Consider the following 21,349-nt stretch of genomic DNA (forward strand, 5'->3'; position numbering starts at 1 on the left):
TGGAGGCTCATATAATTGCAACATTTAAAAGGCATTTGGATGGGTATATGAACAGGAAGGGTTTGGAGGGATATGGGTCGGATGCTGGCAGGTGGGAGTAGATTGGGTTGGGATATCTGGTCAGCATGGACAGGTTGGACCGAAGGGTCTTTTTCCTTGCTGTACATCTCTAAGACTCTATGACTCTATGAGTGGTGTGCCTCAGGGATCAGCGTCGGGATCGCAATTATTCATAATTTATATAGATGATTTGGAATTGGGGTCCAGATGCAGTGTACCAAGATTTGCAGATGATACTAAGATGAGTGGCAGAGCAAAATGTGCAAAGGATTGTGAAACTTTGCAGAGGAACATAGATCCTTTGAGGGAGTGGACAAAGGTCTAGCAGATGGAGTACAATGTTAATAAATGTGAAGTCAGCTATTTTGGAAGGAGTAACAGTAAAAAGGATTATTACTTAAATAGTAAAACGTTGCAGCATGCTGCTATGCAGAGGGACCTGGGTGTCCTTGTGTATGAATCACAGAGGGTTGGTCTGCAGGTACGACAAGTAATTAGGAAGGCAAATGGAATTTTATCCATCATTGCTAAAGGCATAGAGTTTACAAGAAGAGAGGTTATATTGCAACAGCACAGGGTGCTGGTGAGGCCATACCTGGAGCACTGTGTATAGTTTTGGTCTGCTTACTTGAGAAAGGATGTACTGGCACTAGAGGGGGTGCAGAGGAGTTTCACTCAGTTAGTTCTGTAGTTGAGAGGGTTGGCTTATGAGGAGAGACTGAGATTATATTCATTGGAATTCAGAAGAATGAGGGGCGATCTTATAGAAACATAAAATTATGAAGAGAAGAGCTAAGATAGAAGTAGAGAGAATGTTTCCACTGGCAGGTGAAACTAGGACAAGAGGGCATAGCCTCGAGATTAGAGGAAGCAGATTTAGGACTGAATTAAGAAGGAACTCCTTCACCCAGAAGGTTGTAAATCTATGGAATTCCTTGTCCAGTGAAGTAAACATTTTTAAAGATAGATTTTTTTCTGAACAATAATGGAATTAAAGGATATGGTAAGAGCGTGAGTAAGTGGATCTGAGTCAATGAAATGATCAGCCATGATGGCGCAGCACACTCGAAGAGTCAGATGGCCTACTCCTGCTCCTAGTTCCTATGTTCTTACACCTATGATAGCTCAACCAAAGCTGAGTTCACCCTCAACCAATTTCCATTCAGTTTCCAACGGGATTGACGACAATTTGTTATCAGTGTGGCTCAGCACCAAACTCAGTCATGCATTCACACACAAGGGTTACCAGATTTGGTCCAGTTACTGAAAGTAGAGCAGACTGAAACTCACAATTATTCTGATTTTCAGGTGTTCTATATCGCAGGACTTGTGCTGGGTCAGGCTCAAAATTCTTGGCTGCTGGCATCACGGGTTCAGTACAGGATCAGAATGTACTATATAAAGGCATGCTTTAATAATCAATATTTACTGAAGATTGGTAACTTCCACACCCTTTCTCTTTTGTTCTTAAAATATTTTGCTTACAAGATATCTTGATCACAATATTAAGGTTGCTAAAAGGAAGAGTTACTGAATGACAACGAGACAGAGTTAAGGCTAATATTAGTAGAGAAATAATCAGAGACACAGGATACTGGGGATGTGAGATTACTGAGTTACAGTGTGAGGAGGCTAGATTAATATCAATACAGAAGGTCAGTGACACAGGGCACTTGAGATGTGAGATTATTGTGTATCCATGTGCAAGAGGAGGATCAAATCAGTAGTGATTACGATCAGCGACACAAGGTCTGGGAGAGTATGTGAGAATGGGAGAGTGTGAGGGAATAGGAAAGTTGGTGGGAACTAGAAAAAAGAATGAAAAAAAGTACTTTGCTTTTAATATGTCAGATAAAGTTTTCACTCAAAGGGAAAAAAAATGAATTTATGTAGCGCCGTTCACAACTTCATGAGTCCCAGAGTGTTTCAAACCCAATTAAGTACTTTTGAAGCATGATAGCAGTTCTAATGTAAGAAGCATGTATGTAAAGTTTCTGTTTTTTACAGTGAAAGCCATCAAGTATTGAAAGGCATGAGCTCGCCTTTGGTTCAGGAGAATCAAGAATTGTTCTTTTGTTTAAGAAAAGCTAATAGATTGGAAAGCTTTTGTTGGCAGTTTTCAGGAGACCAAGCTGAGGTTCGAAGAGGTTAAAGTCAGTTCAACACAGTTATGAAACCTTCAGTGTTAGGGTTTTAATTTTAAAATTCTAAACCAGAAATGTATGGTTAGAAACCTGAAGGGATTCTTTGAAGCTAAAAAACTTTCAGCTCAGTTGTGTAAATGATCAAGGAGAAGTAAATGATCAATGACTCTTTGAGTGTGCTGCGCCATCATGGCTGTTCATTTCATTGACTCAGATCCACTTACTCACGCTCTCACCATAACCTTTAATTCCATTATTGTTCAGAAAAAAAATCTATCTTTAAAAATGTTTACTTCACTGGGCAAGGAATTCCATAGATTTACATTGGGCGGCACAGTGTCTTGGTGGTTAGCACTGCTGCCTCACATCGCCAGAGACCCGGGTTTAATTCCCGCCTCAGGCGACTGACTGTGTGGAGTTTGCACGTTCTCCCCGTGTCTGCGTGAGTTTCCTCTGGGTGCTCCGATTTCCTCCCACAGTCCAAAGATGTGCACGTCAGGTGAATTGGCCATGCTAAATTGCCCATAGTGTTAGGTAGATGTAGATGTAGGGGTATGGGTGGGTTATGCTTCGGTGGGGCGGTGTGGACTAGTTGGGCCGAAGGGCCTGTTTCCACACTGTAAGTAATCTAATCTAATCGAGAAGGTCATTAAACTCTTAAGACTGGTACTGAAAGAAGCAATTAAGTGAAACCTGTAAATGGAACAGAAAAGGGAACTCTCTCTGATATATAAATAGACAAAAATGACAGTGGTGAGCTAGATGGGATTTTTGTCTTGAAGAGTGTTTTAAAACCTTACAAATTTTATTACATGTAATTAACTTGAACTGTTCTATTTTATCTTAATTTCTTTTTTGCTTTATTGTTAAAACCAAATCTGCAGCATTGCATGATATTTTTCACTGAAAAACCATCACATCGATTAAACCAAAATATGATCTATGAAGCAGAATTTCAATCTGGAATCTAACTTGCCCATTAGGAATATCAACAGAGATCATAACAAATGTCACAGCCAATCTATGCATAGCAAGCTCCCACAAACAGCCATGTAATAATGACTAAGTAATTTGTTTGTGCAATGTTGAATGAAGGATAAATAAGGGCCTGAAGACACCAGGGACACCTGCCCTGCTCTTCATTAAAATAGTACCATGAGATCTTTTCCATTCAAATAAAACAAAGAACCGCGGATACCGGAGATCTGAAACAAAAATGGAAATTACTGGAGAAACTCAGCAGGTCTGGCATCATTTGTAGGAAAAAAGGAGAGTTAACGTTCAAGTCTGGACTCAAAATGTTAACTTGTTTTTATTCATCTGGGAAGACAAACAGGGCCTCAGTTTAATATTGCATCTGAATGATGTCACCTTTCGCAGGATAACTCTCCCTTAATATTGCAATGGAATGTCAGTCCAGATTTTTTTTGTTTAAGTCTCTTGAATTTACCACAGCTGACTAAAACACAATGATTCTATTCATTGAACTATGGCCGACACACCAAATATGCTGTGGAATAAGTTAACTGTGAAAGACAATGATAGTTTGGGTTACAGGGTCAATTCGATCTACTCCTGTAACGAGCAAAATCAGAGGATATGATGGGAAGGTGAGCTTATCAATTATAGTTAAAATGTTTGTTGGACAAAAGGCCTTTACTTCTATTCTTAATTTCACTGAGCTAACAAGAACCTGTTACAGAAAGTGTCTTGGTGAACTAGTTGCATCAGGGCATCTAATGTAATTATACTAACTCACCGCCATCACCATCTCAAATGTATACTTGTAGACCCGCACTGGAGACTGATATTTCTGCACCATCTTCTCTCTGCAATTTCAAACAAATCCATCACTACATAAATATAGACTGAGTCAAATTCATCATTGCTTGCATTGACTAATATTCTTAAACATCATATGGCTGCTTTCAAGTTGGCTGACTCCTTTTCTTCCCAAGACTAAAGCAAATGAAGCTAACCCTGGTAGGCATACAGAATCACTCAGAAGCCTGGGCAGATTGCATCTATGGTGTTACAGTCAGCTCTGTGATACCAAGACAACATATGGGGACTGTCAAGTCACTGAGGTGATGCAGAGAGACAGGGATTATCATCAGCTTTTAAACCCAGCAAATTAAAGTCCAACTTTAGAATAAAACATTTATGTAAATCGTCTTAAATCTTCTCCTGAAATGTGTTGCCAGGCACCCTAGAAATGAACCAGTGACCTTGGGCACAGTGAGTAGGAAATATTTTTGTAGATTTTTATTCAACCAGCTGCGCGCAGTGAATAACTTCAGTCTTTTTGCATCCTACATTTAATTAAATTTTGTGGAACATGGACTGTTTCCCAGAAAGGCAGCCAGGATAAATTTGCAAAGAAAAATCAATCAAAGGCTCCAATCCTGGACTTTTAAATATACTAAAATTCAACGACATTTTGTCTTCCATTAAATTATTTGTTATTTTCTTTAGAATTGAAATCACTAATGAGACCCCTGGGCAGGACCTTCCCTTGACTAAGGTCCTCACCTGGATTAGGACTTTCACCTCAGCAGGCCCTTTACTTGGGTTTGAACCTCACCTAGACAGGACCCTCTGCTGGTCAGGTCCCTCACCTGGTCAGGACCCTCACCTAGACAGAACCCTCCCCTGGTTAGGAACCTCACCTAGACAGGACCCTCACCTGTCAGGACCCTCACCTGGTCAGGACCCTCACCTGGTCAGGTACCTCACCTAGACAGGACCTTCACCTGGTCAGGACCCTCACCTGTCAGGACCCTCACCTGGTCAGGACCCTCACCTGGTCAGGTACCTCACCTAGACAGGACCCTCACCTGTCAGGACCCTCACCTGTCAGGACCCTCACCTGGTCAGGATCCTCACCTGGTCAGGTACCTCACCTAGACAGGACCCTTACCTGTCAGGACCCTCACCTGGTCAGGACCCTCACCTGGTCAGGTACCTCACCTAGACAGGACCCTCACCTGTCAGGACCCTCACCTAGACAGAACCCTCCCCTGGTTAGGAACCTCACCTAGACAGGACCCTCACCTGTCAGGACCCTCACCTGGTCAGGACCCTCACCTAGACAGAACCCTCCCCTGGTTAGGAACCTCACCTAGACAGGACCCTCACCTGTCAGGACCCTCACCTGGTCAGGTACCTCACCTAGACAGGACCCTCACCTGTCAGGACCCTCACCTGGTCAGGACCCTCACCTGGTCAGGACCCTCACCTACAGCAAGCTAAAGGAGGATAAAACAGAGAACTCGGCCTCGAAGACCCCAGTCCAAGAATCGTTCATGGAGTTGTTTGTGTGAAGAGCTCGGCATTGCCAACCTACATTCCTTAGCGGAGGCAGCGGGTTGCTACTTGTAAGAGATCTTGTTCTCTTCATTCTGTGGATTTGGCTCATTTAACTCTACTCGCGCACAGGCCTCACCTGAACGGGAATCAAACTTTACCAAGTTCTCCGGGTCATCAATCTCTCGAAATGATTTGAAAGTTTGTTCCAATATCCCAGTTCGGATCAGAGGCTATTGAGCTGAAAGGTTTACTCTGCTCCTCTGTTGATGCTGCCTGACACACTGAGTGTTTCCAGCATATTCTGGCTCTAAATTCCCATTTTCTTAATGCCTTCAATTCGAGTCCCAATGTCCCCCAAACACTCCCGTCTCACTACTTTCCCATTACGAAGGTTCCAAAAGCCCTAAATGGTTTCCACTTGGAATCTCGGTCTTCAATTCCCTTCATGTTGGCTGAAACAAATGTATCAACGACTTCAAAGTAACACGGAGTTGCGATCGGTGGCAACAGAGCTCACTTCGAAAACCTGCTACAGATCCGGGGATAAGAGCAGCCGGCGAGTCTTTACTTGATTTTGGGCCATTAGCTCCGCCCTCAGGCAAGCTGATATTGGGTGGTAAATGAGCTAATCTCGGATAGGGAGTATGTGTCTGTGTGACTGTGTGTGTGAGAGAGAGACTGTGTGTGTCTCTGTGTCTGTCTATGTGACTGTATGTGTCTGAGTGTGTGTGATTGAGTGTGTCTGTGTGTGTGACTGTGTGTCTGTGAGTGTGTGTGACTGTGTGTCTGAGTGTGTGTCTGTGAGTGTGTGACTGTGTCTGCGAGTGTGTCTGAGTGTGTGACAGTGTCAATGTGTGTCCGTGAGTGTGTATGTGACTGTGTCTGTGAATCTGTGTCTGTATCTATGTCTGTGTGTGTCTGTGAGAGTGTGTGTGACTGTATGTGTCTGAGTGTGTGTGACTGAGTGTGTCTGTGTGTGTGACTGTGTGTCTGTGAGTGTGTGTGACTGTGTGTCTGAGTGTGTGTCTGTGAGCGTGTGACTGTGTCTGCGAGTGTGTCTGAGTGTGTGACAGTGTCAATGTGTGTCCGTGAGTGTGTATGTGACTGTGTCTGTGAATCTGTGTCTGTATCTATGTCTGTGTGTGAGACTGTGTGTGTCTGTGAGAGTGTGTGTGACTGTATGTGTCTGAGTGTGTGACTGTGTGTCTGTGAGTGTGTGTGACTGTGTGTCTGAGTGTGTGTCTGTGAGTGTGTGACTGTGTCTGCGAGTGTGTCTGAGTGTGTGATAGTGTCAATGTGTGTCCGTGAGTGTGTATGTGACTGTGTCTGTGAATCTGTGTGTATCTATGTCTGTGTGTGTGTCTGTGAGAGTGTGTGTGACTGTATGTGTTACAGTGTGTGTCTATGTGTGTGAAACGAAACTCTGAGTGCACCGGGACAGAACTCTGCGCGAAGCCCAGCGCAGAGCCCGTTTCCTTACCAGAAAAAGCCGAGCTGTCTCAAAGCTTACTTCCGAGCCTGCCTGCTGCTGTTCTGTGAAACGACAGACAAATGGTCACGGCATTTCAATCTCGCCGCTTTCTCCAGGTCGGCTGTTGTTCCTTGTACAAAGTCAGGAAGAATACAGTACATGTTCGCCAATCCCGAATTCGCCTGTGTCTGTGTGTTTATGGTGAGTGTGAGTGTGTGTGCATGCTTGGTTGAGTGTGTGCATGAAAAATAGTGCACTTGTCCCACTAACACCAGGGTTCGGGTTCAAACGAGTGTGATTTGAAGTCAGTCTAGAAAGAGTCAGGCAGATTTCCAACGCAAATTGCGACAGCAACAGTGACTGCTGCTCGGATTAATTGATTGTAGTTGTGGATGTGAGGCTTTCACAATATTGCATGCATCAGCTCCACAACACAAAAGCACCTCGCTTACCCAGGGCATGGCCGATACTCTTTCGCTGGGAATTATTTCAGAGGGAGCTTCGCTGTTGGCATGAAGTCGCGTTTGGTAATCCTTACAACGACCAAACTCCCCAAACCGATCTACTCACCCCGCCCCATCGCCATGGAAACGTCACTCCAAACGTGTTTGCCAAACAGTTTCCTTTTTGTCTTTAATGATTGAACGTGTCAGACTCCCAGGAGAAGTGCAGTTCCTCTTCGCCATCTGTTCCTTATTGTACACATCCCACCCTCCAGGTCACTTCACATTTGTTCCAGCCAACATGAGACAGTTCATAAATTTGCACAAAGCATTTCTGTGGGAATCTACAGGAGTCTCTTCTACTGATTTATTTGCTAATGAAGGTGTTATCTTGCTGCAGGAATGCAGTTACTGCTCACTCTCTGGTACTTTCCCAACATGATCTGGGTCACTTCAGCGACAGTCAGTTCCATTTTCTCCTCAACAAGCACCCGCATTGTTCTAGAGAATTATCTCGATAGCGATCATCACAGGGTGCTGGAACACCCGAAAACCACGGCACTTAGGGCCGGGAAACCAGCCACAATCATTCTGGTGAGTGATCACAGCCGAAACGGTGGGTGCACGGGGCGGCATTTAAACTGGAGAAACGAGAGGAGCCGTCAGAGAACTGCAGAGATTCTCCATGATATTTGGCTCAAAACCTTAAGACATTTGAAGGCTGTCCAATGGTAATACGAAAAGTTAACTATAACAACATGGTTTAATTCAATTCCAAATACAGATATTCAACAAATGTAATAATGTCTACAAGTACTCTAACTTTAAACATTTAAACATCAGACCATTGAGAGCTGTGCACTCTAACAGTGCGAGGAAGTCATTAGATCTCCTCAGTCCTATCCATCCACAGGTACAGTGCTTAGTCAGGAAGTTATCCCAGCCTTAGTTTCACTCGCTCAGTTCCAGTACTTACATGGTTAATTTCACTTGGTCTCCTCGATCCAAAATGTGCACAGTTACTCTTGGTTCCAGTAACTATCGTTTGGCAGGGCTGCTTCAATCTGAACACACCGAGGCAGCGCCGGCAGCAGCTGGGTCTGCCCTGAACCGCGAGGAACCACAAATGGACGTGGATCCTCTGAACACATTCTCTGCTCGAAGTGGGTGCTTATTGTCTGGTGAAGCTGAGATATTAACCTAACTCGCCTTGATCTCAAGGGGATTCTTTTGTGCAACCACGAACAAGCAGGGCGCCTGGGTGAGCTGCCCCTGCAGTCCCTCATGCAGTGTCATACAAGTTAGTGTATGTTGGTGTTCCCCTCTCCACAATCAGGATGCATTGCTGGCTCATTTCCATCTCAGTCATTACATCACTCGACTCCGCAATTAGTAGCATCTCAGTTTCAAAGCGAGCTCTAGTGATATTCTATCCACTAAGCTGCGCGATCAAAGCCAAAACTAACAAATTCGAAAGCTAACAGCAACCCAAGGCCTGGCTTCTGCTGTATACTGTATAGTGAACCCGGGTTCCCCACTGCCTAGTTTTCGAATTCGTGATACATGTTGTTAAGGGAGTGACCAAACGCTCATTTAAAAACGTGATGTAGAGGTGCCGGAATTGGACTAGGGTGGACAAAATTAAAAATCACACAACACCGGGTTATAGTCCAACAGGCTCATTTGGAAGCACTAGCTTTCCGAACACTGCTCCTTCATCAGGTGGCTGTGGAGCACGATCATAAGACACAGAATTTATAGCAAAAGATCACAGCGTCAAACAACTGATACCATATGTTGAACAAATCTAGATTGCTGGTAAATCTTTCATCTTTTAGAATGAGTTGCAGGTTTCGATTCATTAATATGTAAATCCCAGAACTTCTGTCAAGTCACAGTCTCCAGCCAATTTAAAGTTTTATATAAAAAAAGTGACATCTCAGCTTAGACAATGCATTAAAGGTGTGAGATTAGAGTCTGTCTGTATCTCAATCTTGATTCAGACTGGTTCTATTTCCAAAGTAGGAATTTATAACATGTTATACGGATTGACTGTCTGCAATGACTGCCTGCACATTGTGTGCTTTTTGAACAAGATAGAATGTATCTGCAATTACAATTCTGAAAATGCAAATTCATCCCATAGACCTGTATATGTGTGTGTGTGCATGTGAGAGTGTGTATGCATGTGTGCATGCTTGGTTGGGTGTGTGTGTGAGCGTGACAGAGTAAAAGTCTCTGAGAGTGTGTGTGCGTGGGTGTATGTCACACTACAGCTGACCCCAGCATTTACACTCACACACACACAGACAAACATACACACACTCTTACATACTCACACACAAATGCAGACCCTCTCTCAGACACACATATACATCCCCCATACTCACACCCACCCACACACCTTCTCACACTTATACTCTGTCACACTCATGCACACACTCAACCAAGCATGCACACACACTCACACTCACCATAAACACACAGACACACTCCCTCTTCCTCTCACATGCAGGCACACACACATATAAGTCTATGGGATGAATTTCCACTTTCAGAATTGTACTTGCAGATTCATTCTATTTTGTTCAAAAGGCACACAGTCTGCATGCAGTCAATCTATATAACATGTTGTAAATTCCTACTTTGGAAATAGAACCAGTCTGACTCAAGATCGGGACACAGATAGACTCTAACCCACTAAGTTGAGATGCCACCTTTTTTTTATATAAATCCTTAAGTTATCTCGAGAATGTGACTTGAAAGAAGTTCTGGGATTTACATATCAATTAACTGAAACTTGCAACCTATTCTAAATGATGAAAGACTTAACAGCAATCTAGATTTGTTCAATATATCATACCACTAGCATGACACTGCAATCTTTTGCTATAAACTCTGTGTCTTATGATCCTGCTCCACAGCTACCTGATGAAGGAGCAGCGCTTGGAAAAATAGTACTTCCAAATAAACCTGTTGGGCTATAACCTTGTGTTGGGTGATTTTTAACTTTATTTAAGACAATCTATCTCCTGATCCATTATCTCACAGTTTGGAAGGGATCGCTTATAAGAGAAGAAGCAGTTGATACTGAACATCTCACACTTCTCATGTCATATGATGATATTAACAAAATACAGAGCAATTACCTTAGTTCAGGAATTCAGGATGTAGAAGCAGCTTAGGGAGAGATGACGAATTATAAAAGCATGAAGTAATTTATTGTAATTTTGTGCACACATTTCCCACCCCTGAAAAGGAGCAATACAGTAGGGTAAAGTATATAAAAAAAGCGTATAGATTGAAAAAAACCAGAGAGTCAAAGATAGCCTTGATAAGGAGTTCACAGAATTATTTCAGGATAATACTTTAGAACTACACATTCTGGAGTCAACAAGAGAGCAGGGTCCACTAGATGAGGTATGTGGAATGAGATAGAATTAATCATCTCATAGAAAAGGTACCCTTAGGTAGTAGCAACAATGGAATGACTAAGTTTTATATTCAGTTTTAAAGCGGGAGAAATGAGTCCAAGACAAATATTTTCAAATTAGATAAAGGTAATGATGAGACCATGAAAACAGACCTAGCAGATTTAAACCAACAATTTAGTTTGATATTAATAGAAATACAATGGCAGACAATGAAAGAGATATTTCAGAATACACAGAGTTGTTACACTTCAAAAGGAAAGAACAATTCTGAGGGAAGATCCACCATTGTAGTGATTTGAATGATTAACTAAAAAGATAAAATATACTATCTATCCTATAGGAAAAGCATTCAGTTACACAAAGGTGGGTGGAAATCAGAAGATTGAACAGAATCTATAAAGAAGCAAAGAATGACTAAAAGATTAACAAGGGAAAATTAGTACATGAGAGAAAGCTATAAATATAAAAAGAGCTAGTAAGAATTTCTACAGATAGTTTAAAAAGAAGAGTTAACAAAGTGAGTATTGATCCATAAAAAGTGAGTATGGGGAATTACTAATGGGAATTAAGGATAGTGCAGACGAATTGATCAAGTATTTTGCATGGGTCTTCACTGTAGAGGATGTAGGTAACATCCCAGAAATGGCTGTAAATCAAGAAGGTGCAACTTAGAGTCATAGAGTCATAGAGATATACAGCACGGAAACAGACCCTTCAGTCCAACTCATCCATGCCGACCAGATATCCCAACCTAATCTAATACCACCTGGCCAATACCCCTCCAAACCCTTCCTATTCATATACCCATCCAGATGCCTTTTAAATGCTGCACTTGTAATGGCCTCCACCATTTCCACTAGCCGCTCATTCCACATACACACACCACCCGCTGCATGAAAAAGTTGCCCCTGAGGACTCTTTTATATCTTTCCCTTCTCACTCTAAACCTATACCCTCGAGTTTTGGATTCCCCCACCCTAGGAAAAAGATCTTGTCTATCCATGCTCCTCATGATTTTATAAATCTCTATAAGGTCAACCCTCAGCCTCCAATGCTCCAGGGAAAACAGCCCCAGCCTATTCCACCTCTCTGGTCACAGGCCTCCAGTCTGAGAAACAACCCTCCATCACCACCCTCTGTCTTCTACCTTTGAGCCAGTTCTGTATCCAAATGGCTAGTTCTCCCTGTACTCCATGAGATCTAACCTTGCTAACCAGTCTCCCATGGGGAACCTTGTTGAACACCTTATTGAAGTCCATATACAGAGGAACCTCGATTATCGAATGAGACGGGCAGACACTATTTCATTCGGATAATTGATTATTCAGTTAATTGATTTCCACTGGGGCTAGGAGTTTTCTGTGAAGTCTGCTCCCTGCTCAGAAGACTAGGCAGCAGCACACTGCACTCGAGACCCCATTCCCTGCCCGCCCTTAACAGCGTCTGCTCCCACCTCACGCCCCTGCCCGCCCCCAACGCCTTCCACTCCCACCTCACCCCCAACCCCAACCAATAGACCCCCATCCGTTCCCACACCAGCACCCCCGTCCACCTCACGCCCGTCCCCAAACCCACTCCCCCAACCCCACACCCCCGTTCATCCCTACCCACCATTCGACCCCCTTCAGCACCTCCACCCACCCCTAAACATCCTCCCCCCAGCCCACCCCTCTTTTCCAGGGCAGCTGGACTGTACACCGACAGTAAGGCTGCTGCTGCCTTTGTGGGCTAAGTCTGCAAATAGCGCGCGCACACACACGCACAACAATTTGACAGGTTCCACCTCCGCCCTGACAATGTTGGAGAGATTATCTGGGGAAGGGGGTTTAGGATTCACCCCTATGTAGAACTCCAGGGAAAGTGTGGGGCGAGAGAGAGAGTATGGGAGGTCAGTCATTTAGAGACGGTACCTGGACTGTCCAGGACTGTTCTTGGCAGCATTTCAGTGACTCAAGTTCATTCTTAATCATTGTACCTGTAAACAAAAGATGCAATCAAGGTTGAAACAGCTCTTTGACGTAATGTTTCTATTGGGACCTTGAGATCCCCTTCAGATAATCCAATATTCAGATAATTGATATTCGGATAATCAAAGTTCCTCTGTAGATCACATCTACCGCTCTGCCCTCATCAATCCTCTTTGTTACTTCTTCAAAAACTCAATCAAGTTTATGAGACATGATTTCCCACGCACAAAGCCATGTTGACTATCCCTAACCAGTCCTTGCCTTTCCAAATACACGTAGATCCTGTCCCTCAGGATTCCCTCCAACAATTTGCCCACTACCGACATCAGGCTCACTGGTCTATAGTTCCCTGGCTTGTCCTTACCACCTTTCTTAAATAGTGGCACGATGTTAGCCAACCTCCAGTCTTCTGGCACCTCACCCGTGACAATCGATAATACAAATGTATCACGAAGAGGCCCAGCAATCACTTTCCTAGCTTCCCACAGAGTTCTAGGGTATTCCTGATTATGTTCTGTGGATTTATCCACTTTTGTGCATTTCAAGATATCCAGCCCTTCCTCCTCTGTAATATGGACATTTTTCAAGATGTCACCATCTATGTCCCTACATTCTATATCTTCCATGTCCTTTTCCACAGTAAATACTGATGCAAAACATTCATTTAGTATCTCCCCCATCACCTGTGGCTCCACACAAAGGCCGCCTTGCTGATCTTTGAGGGGCCCTATTCTCTCCCTAGTCACTCCTTTGTCCTTAATGTATTTGTAAAAACCCTTTGGATTTTCCTTAACTCTATTTGCCAAAGCTATCTTATATCATATACTCCTACTGCCTTTATACTCTTCTAAGGATTCATTCGATTTATCCTGTCTATACCTGACATATGCTTTCTTCTTTTTCTTAACCAAACCCTCAATTTCTTTAGTCATCCAGCATTCCCTATACCTACCAGCCTTCCCTTTCATCCTAACAGGAATATACTGTCTCTGGGCTCTCATTATCTCATTTCTGAAGGCTTCCCATTTTCCAGCCATCCCCTTACCTGCGAACATCTGCCCCTAATCAGCTTTTGAAAGTTCTTGCCTAATACCATTAAAAGTGGCCTTTCTCCAATTTCGAACTTCAAATTTTAGATCTGGTCTATCTTTTTCCATCACTATTTTAAAACTAAGAGAATTATGATAGCTGGCCCTAAAGTGGTCCTCCACTGACACCTCAGTAACCTGCCCTGCCTTATTTCCTAAGAGTAGGTCAAATTTTGCACCTTCTCTTGTGGGTACATCCACATACTAAATCAAAAAATGTTCTTGTAACAAATTCCTTTCCATCTAAACCCTTAACACTATGGCAGTCTCAGTCTATGTTTGGAAAGTTAAAATCCCCTACCATAACCACCCTATTATTCTTACAGATAATTGAGATCTCCTTACAATTTTGTTTCTCAATTTCCCTCTGACTATTAGGGGGTCTATAATACAATCCCAATAAGGTGATCATCCCTTTCTTATTTCTCAGTTGAACCCAAATAACTTCCCTGGATGTATATCTGGGAATATCTTCCCTCAGTGCAGCTGTAATGCAATCCATTATAAAAAATGCCATTCCACCTCCTCTCTTGCCTCCCTTTCTATCCTTCCTGTAGCATTTGTATCCTGGAACATTAAGCTGCCATCCTGTCCATCCCTGAGCCATGTTTCTGTAATTGCTATGATACCCCAGTCCCATGTTCCTAACATGCCCCAAATTCATCTGCCTTTCCTGTTAGGCCCCTTGCATTGAAATAAATGCAGTTTAATTTATCAGTCCTACCTTATTCTCTGCTTTGTCCTTGCCTGCCCTGACTGTTTGAGTCACTTCTTTTCTCAACTGTACCGGTCTCAGATTGATCTCTTTCCTCAATATCTCCCTGGGTCCCGCACCTCCACCCCCCAACTTAATAGTTTAAATCCTCCCGAGCAGATCTAGCAAATCTCTCTGCCAGTATATTAGTCCCCTTCCAATTTAGGTGCAATCCGTCCTTCTTGTACAGGTCACTGTACTAAAGAAATTCCAATGATCCAAAAATCCTTCTCCCATACACCAGCTCCTCAGCAATGCATTTATCTGCTCTGTCCTCCTATTCCTGCCCTCACTAGCTCGTAGTACCAGGAATAATCCAGATAGTACTACTCTTGAGGACCTCCTTTTTAAATTTCTGCTTAACTCTCTGTAATCGCCCTTCAGAATATCAACTTTTTCCCTTCCTACATCATTGGTTCCAATGTGTACAATGACCTCCTGCTGGCCCCTCTCCCCCTTGAGAACATTCTGCACCCTCTCTTAGTCATCCTTGATTCTGACACCAGGAAGCAACACACCATTCTGATTTTTTGCTGCTGGTCACAGAAATGTCTGTCTGTACCTCGGACTAGAGACTCCCCTGACACAATCGATCTCTTGGAACCCAATGTACTCCTCATTGCGTTAGAGCAGTCTTAATACCAGAAAGGGCCAATGGTTGCTAAGTTGTTGATTTCACAAAGATATGTATGAAAATAATTTGTGGAGAGGATTTAAGAAGGCAGCAAAGGCATATTGATATGCTGAGTGAGCAAAGTGTAGGCAAATGGAGTATACTGTAGGAAATGTAGAATTGTCCATTTTGCCAGGATGAATTTTAAAAAATCTAAATGGTGAGATATTACAGGGCTCTGAGATGTAGATGGATTTGAGTGTCATAATGCATGAATTGCACAAGGTTAGATTGCAAGTACAGCAAGAAATGAGGAAAATTAATTGAGTGTTCTAATATAATGCAAGGTTGGTACAAAAGTGCAAAGGCTATACTTCAGTGATCTGGACATTGGTAAGACCACATGTAGTGTACTGTGCACAGTATGAATCTCTTATTTAAGAAAAGATGTTAATGCACTGGAACAATTTCGGAGAAGACTAATTAGACTAAGACATAGAATGGTTGGGTTGTATACACAGCCCAGACGATCACACAAGCCAATCTCCCAACTATGGGCTCCAACTACAGTTCCCACTGCTGCCGGAAAGGCAACCAACATCATCAAAGAACCCTCCCACCCATATAATACTCTCTTCCAACATCCTCAGGCAGAAGATACTGAATCTTAAACACATGTACCAACAGGTTCAAGAACAACTTCTTCCCTGCTATTATTAGACTGCTGAATGGACCTGAATTCAAATCTCCTGTTCAGCTGTAACCTTGCATGCCCCGCTCTGTCTAAACACCCTAAGATTTATATGTCCTTTTATGTTATGATCTGCTTGTACTGCATGCAAAACAAAACTTTTCATTGTACCTAAATACATGCAACAACAATAAATCAAATCAATTTTTTGGGAAAAAGTTGAACACGCTAGGCTTAAATCTGTTGGAGTTCAAAAGGTGCAAGAGCAGTCTTAATTGAAACATGTATGATCTTAAAAGGTCTTGACAGGGTATTTATAGAAGAGGAAGGTTCTAGAATGAGGGGTCACCTTTTAAAAAACAAGAGGTCACCTATTTAAGATAGAGATAAGGAGAAATTTTAAGGAGGGTCATTAATCTTTGGAATTCTCTTCCATATAAGAAGCAGAGTCCTTGAATATTTTTAAAATAGATTCTTGATAGGCAAGGAAGTGTAAGGTTATTGGGGGCAGACAGGAATGTGGAGTAATCAGACCAGCCATGATCCTGTTGAGGGGTGAAGTGCTCTTTAAATTTCCTGGTCCAAATTTGTATGTTTGCATATAAGTTCACCCGTCCAATATTTATTCCTCAATCAACATCACAAAAACAAATGGTATCTTCATGACAACATTTATTGCCACAATGACTAGATTCAAAAATATTTAATGGGAGTAAAACACTTTGGGGTGAACTCTGATAGTGAAAGTGCTATTGAAATATAAGCATTTTTTGAAGCCCAAATGATCAAGTAAAATCCTAGAATACAGACCCATCCTGATACTGTCACTATTGAGCTTCATCAAGTTACTTTCCACAGATAAAATTTCTATGGTCTATGGATCAGGTATCCCATGGAGAGGTCGGGTTACCTCTGTCTGCAATCTAACCTTTAAACTACTCCGAATCTGCAATCTATACAGCAATGAATAAACACTACATTAACTGCCTTATTGAAAGTGTTCACTACCGTTGAAAATATCTCTTTTATTGTGTGCTATCTTCCTCCAGACTGACTACCTTTATAAGTTCTGTGGTGTTGTTCTCAACATCTGAGCCAGACAATTTACTTCTATCTGTGTTACTTATCTTGAAACTCAAGTGCAGAACTCGGCAAGGGTAAAAAATAGTGCTGGTGACACTGAATTCAGAAGTTGTGGTTAATTATTGTCAAGTTTGCATCTTACCAGCTTGACATTTCTAAAATGAAAAATACAGGGAAGTTCAAAATACTTAGAATGGGTTTTAAGGACAGCATTTTTGATCATGACTTCACAGTTTAAAAGGTCAATAGTTACGTATTTCAAGAAGTTGCATTTCTATATTACCTATCCACAACAATGCTTTTACAGCCAATGAAACACTTTCACTGGGACAATTAGGTATTAAATCTGCCATTGTTTGCACAGCACGCTCCCACATGCAGCAATATAATAATGACTAGGTAATTTCCATTAGTGAAGTTGGTTGAAAGTTAAATATTGACCAGAACACCAGGGAGAACTCCTTTGTTCTTTTTCAAATAGTACCATGAGATCTGTTACATCCACCAGAGAGGGCAGACTATGTCTCAATTTAACATTTCATCCAAAAGATAGCACCTCCAACAATGCAGCGCTGGACTGTCAATCGAGATTAAGTGCTGAAGTGTTGGAATTGAGTTTCAACCCATTTCCTACTGACTCAGAGGCAAATGTCTCTAACTGAGCAAACAGAAAACTGTAGGCAATGATAGTCTGCTGGGAGTGTAAAAGGTACAAAGTAGTTATTCCATCATTATGACATGAGGAAGGGTCATGCTGTCCTCTTTTTTTTAAACCCCTCCCAATTCACTGCAACAAATATTTGCATTTATTTTCTTTCTTTAGCACATAGTTATCCAATTTCAATTAAACTTAACCAGATAACTGAAAGACTGTGTAACGCTCTGGAAGAATCTTCTGTGTGCTGCTGCAGTGATTCCTGTTTTGGTATATATTGTAGTCACAGTGCACTTATTGTTAGAGGGGAGGATGCTAATTCCCAGTGAGAAGGACACCATGTGTAAAACTGTAATAGGATAGTAAATTAGAGTTATTTTCTCAAGTTAATAATCTAGGGAATTATCCATCCATTCAGCATTTTGACTTTAACTTTGGTCTCCATTTTCTTCACATCTCTCAGTAATCTTAAATTTTCAAACTATTCTTTTCCAATTCTAAGATTAGATGGTTGTTCTATTGTTGTGGTTAAACATTTTTAATTAAACTAATCCCTAGGTTTATTTTTGCAAGTCTTCCCACTTAACCTGTTTATGGAAATTCCTGTTTTTCCCTCTGGGGACTGGATTACGGAAGACTGATTAGAGTATTTTGTACTTTAGTCTCCTAGGATTTTGTTTCGTTTGGTAAACAACTGAAAGACTTGCAATTTCATCAACTTAGCCACCTTTAGAGCAACTGCTCCATTTCCTCATTCTATTCTTTCTGGCATTGCTGTATCCAGCTGCGACACACTTCCTTGACTACAGCAACCCTCTAGTGCTTTGTCAAAATGTCTAATCTTTCATGTGTGTCTGCCAACGGCTATTCAGCTTTGGGGGAAGTACTAAAGAATTAAAGCCCAAACACGAAGATCAAATGCACACAGCTTTCAGCGGGGATCATTATCTTATACGATCAGGAGCAGGATTCAGCCACCTTTACTGTCTCCCTACCTCATAAAAGGCCTAAAGCATCTGTCACTGAATCCCAGTAATTGATTACACTCATGATCTTTTACCCCACTGCTGGGAATATTTTCCTTTGTGTGCCCTAACACAAAACTGCTGATTTCTTCAACATATTTTTATATTACACAATAAAGGAAGTGCTTCGTCTTTGAAGGGCTCAGCTGAATTATAACGGACGTGCTGCAGGCATGGATTATTGTACAGTAATTAGCAAACAAGACATTCTCCAAGGTGGTGCGATAGTTGGATTATATGCTGTTCCGAAAGTATTTATATTTCAAGAACTTTTAAGACAGTCTTGTGTGAAAATCAAATATTAGGCTTGTCAGAGTGAACTGTGATCTATAAATATGTATATGTTTGTACATAGTCCTTGTTCAATGTTTTGCATATTTCCATCACAATTAAACAAAATGTTTGTAAAATATACTCAAGTTTGGCTAACTCAGCAAAGACAAAACACAAACAAACCTAAAATAAAAACAGAAAGTGCTGAAAAAGCTCAGTGGGTTAGACTGCATCTTTGGAAAGAGAAAGAGTTAATATTTAGAGTCCAATGATTTGTCTTTGAAACTGAAACATAAACTGATACAGTTCCAAAAGCAAAGAGTCACTGGACTTGAAATGTTAACTCTGCTTCTCACTATTTTTATTTCAGATCTTCAGTATCCACAGTATTTGACCTTTATTAGAAACCACTGAACTGGGAAGAATTTAAACATGGAAATTGATTTTTTCCCCGAAACAAAATTTATTAATAAAATTTGTAAAAGTACATTACAAAACATCTTAACTTGAAAATTACAGGAAGTACAATAAAATTCAACATGTCCCCTTAGAACATGTTCCACTCTTAGGCACCAAGAGATTTTGGAAATCTGGAATTCTCTCCCTAAAAGCTTTTGTGTGCTGGATGTCAACTGGAATTTTCAAGACTGAGTTTGATAGGCTTTTTTGGGTAAGCGTGTGGTAGAAAAGATCTTTGCTATTTCACTCCTGACCAGGCTGGTACTAATTTTACAATGAAGTCCCTTTGTGCTGGACTTTTGTATCAGATGAACTTGTTTCCCTCTATTTAGCGTAACAAATCTTTATGATTTGACACACGTCTCTGTCAATCTGCCCGCTAACATTCTATTAACTCAAAGAAATATAAGCCACCTTTATGTGAGTTGACCTCAATGTAACCCTTTAAGCCCTGGTATAATTTTGGTGAATATACACTGCAGCCCCTCTCAAAGCCCAATGCATCTTCCAGAATCTCACCCCGTCTAAATCCAAGTGCAGTTCTCCTGAAATCAGCCGGGCAAGATTCTGTGGAACTGAATAACAGCTTGCATTCTCTTTGTAATCCATGTCTGGATATAAAGGCCAATAGTCTATTAAGCTTTTAGATAACCATATGTATCTGTGTACTACATTTTAATGACTTATCTATGTGGAAAGGAGGAAGTGAGAACTACAAATGCTGGAGATCAGAGTTGAAAAGCGTGGTGCTGGAAAAGCACAGCAGGTCAGGAAGTATCCGAGCAGCAGGAGAATCGACGTTTCGGGCATAAACCCTTCATCTAGAATGTATTTGGAGACTTAGGTTTCCTTTCCTCTTCTCGGGTCTATTATTATTCTCTCAGACATACTACCATACTTAGATCCATAGCAAATGAACTCCCAAACACTGAATTCCAACTGTCACAGTATCACTGACTCACTCACTCTATCTTTACCTTATGCATGTCCCGGCTCCCACCTTTATTAATTTATTGCACAACTGTTCACCTTGCCAGTGAACTCTTCAAACAATTTAAACTAGATTACATGACTTAACCTGCATACTGATTCTCAGCAGTTCAGTATACTTTTCAATCGCTTTGTCCTCATATTTTAAGCTACTTTTCTAGTTGCAAAGATAAAATTAAACATTTGAATTCCGACTGGATCCAAATCTAAGATATAAATGTTAACGTACAATGCTGCTTCATTCACCGAGAAAGAGGGAAAGACAACGGGGGACGGAAAACAGCCGAGAGAGAGTGAGATCAGCCATTTACCCTGTTACAATTTAATTCTGTGCTCTGGGTGCAGTGAGCACGACGGCTCAGCTGCTATCGAGATCCAATTGAAGAGGGCTGAACCTCTAAGACAGACATAACGTCGATGAGGTTAATGAGAGCTGTTAGTTGCGGGAGGTGGCTGCCAGTCCAGATCTGTAAAGAGGCTCATCGATCATCCCGCGGCCGCGACGATCCAGGAACACGGGCAGGAGCTTGCGCCCACAGCGAGCGACACGGAATAGAAACCAGAGCAAAGCCGAGAGCCTCAGGGTGAAACCAAGGTGACAAGGCACCCTCAGACTGAGCTCTACCTTCATCCCACAGACGTGGAAAGCGGGGCCCTCATGGTGAGTGAGGTGAAAGTACCAGCCTCCGCATACGGATCAATCACTGGATTCATAGAGAGGACGTGAGGCTGAGCTCAAATTGGGGGAAAGTGCTGTGGGAGTCGCTCCATGAACAGAGACAACTTTGCACATTTAACCCTTGGAACAGATCCCGGGAGTGAGGATGAGGCCACAGTTTCCACAGCAATGAACGGACGTCATGTCCGGTCACTGTGGGTTTGGTGACGTA

At 42.0% G+C, this 21,349-nt stretch overlaps 1 protein-coding gene across 5 annotated transcripts in view; it reads right to left on the reverse strand.

The window, feature by feature from the left end:
* Positions 1-21,346, reverse strand: part of LOC140464522 (SEC14-like protein 5) — a 57,057-nt gene extending 35,711 nt beyond the window's left edge. Inside the window, exons 1-2 of one of the 5 annotated variants that reach the window (XM_072559690.1) lie at positions 20,771-21,346; positions 3,964-4,033 (exon numbers count right to left, since the gene is read on the reverse strand). In XM_072559690.1, coding sequence (XP_072415791.1) covers positions 3,964-4,026 — 63 coding nt within the window. In that variant the 5' untranslated portion in view covers positions 4,027-4,033; positions 20,771-21,346. Of the gene's footprint in view, positions 1-3,963; positions 4,034-5,649; positions 6,061-6,993; positions 7,166-8,403; positions 8,744-20,770 lie in introns of those variants that run through there. The other 4 variants (XM_072559691.1, XM_072559689.1, XM_072559688.1 and 1 more) reach the window with 4 other exon arrangements.
* Between the last annotated feature and the right edge of the window lie 3 nt (positions 21,347-21,349).

Source organism: Chiloscyllium punctatum, chromosome 40 (assembly GCF_047496795.1).
Source record: "Chiloscyllium punctatum isolate Juve2018m chromosome 40, sChiPun1.3, whole genome shotgun sequence".
NCBI classification, from domain to species: Eukaryota; Metazoa; Chordata; class Chondrichthyes; order Orectolobiformes; family Hemiscylliidae; genus Chiloscyllium; species Chiloscyllium punctatum.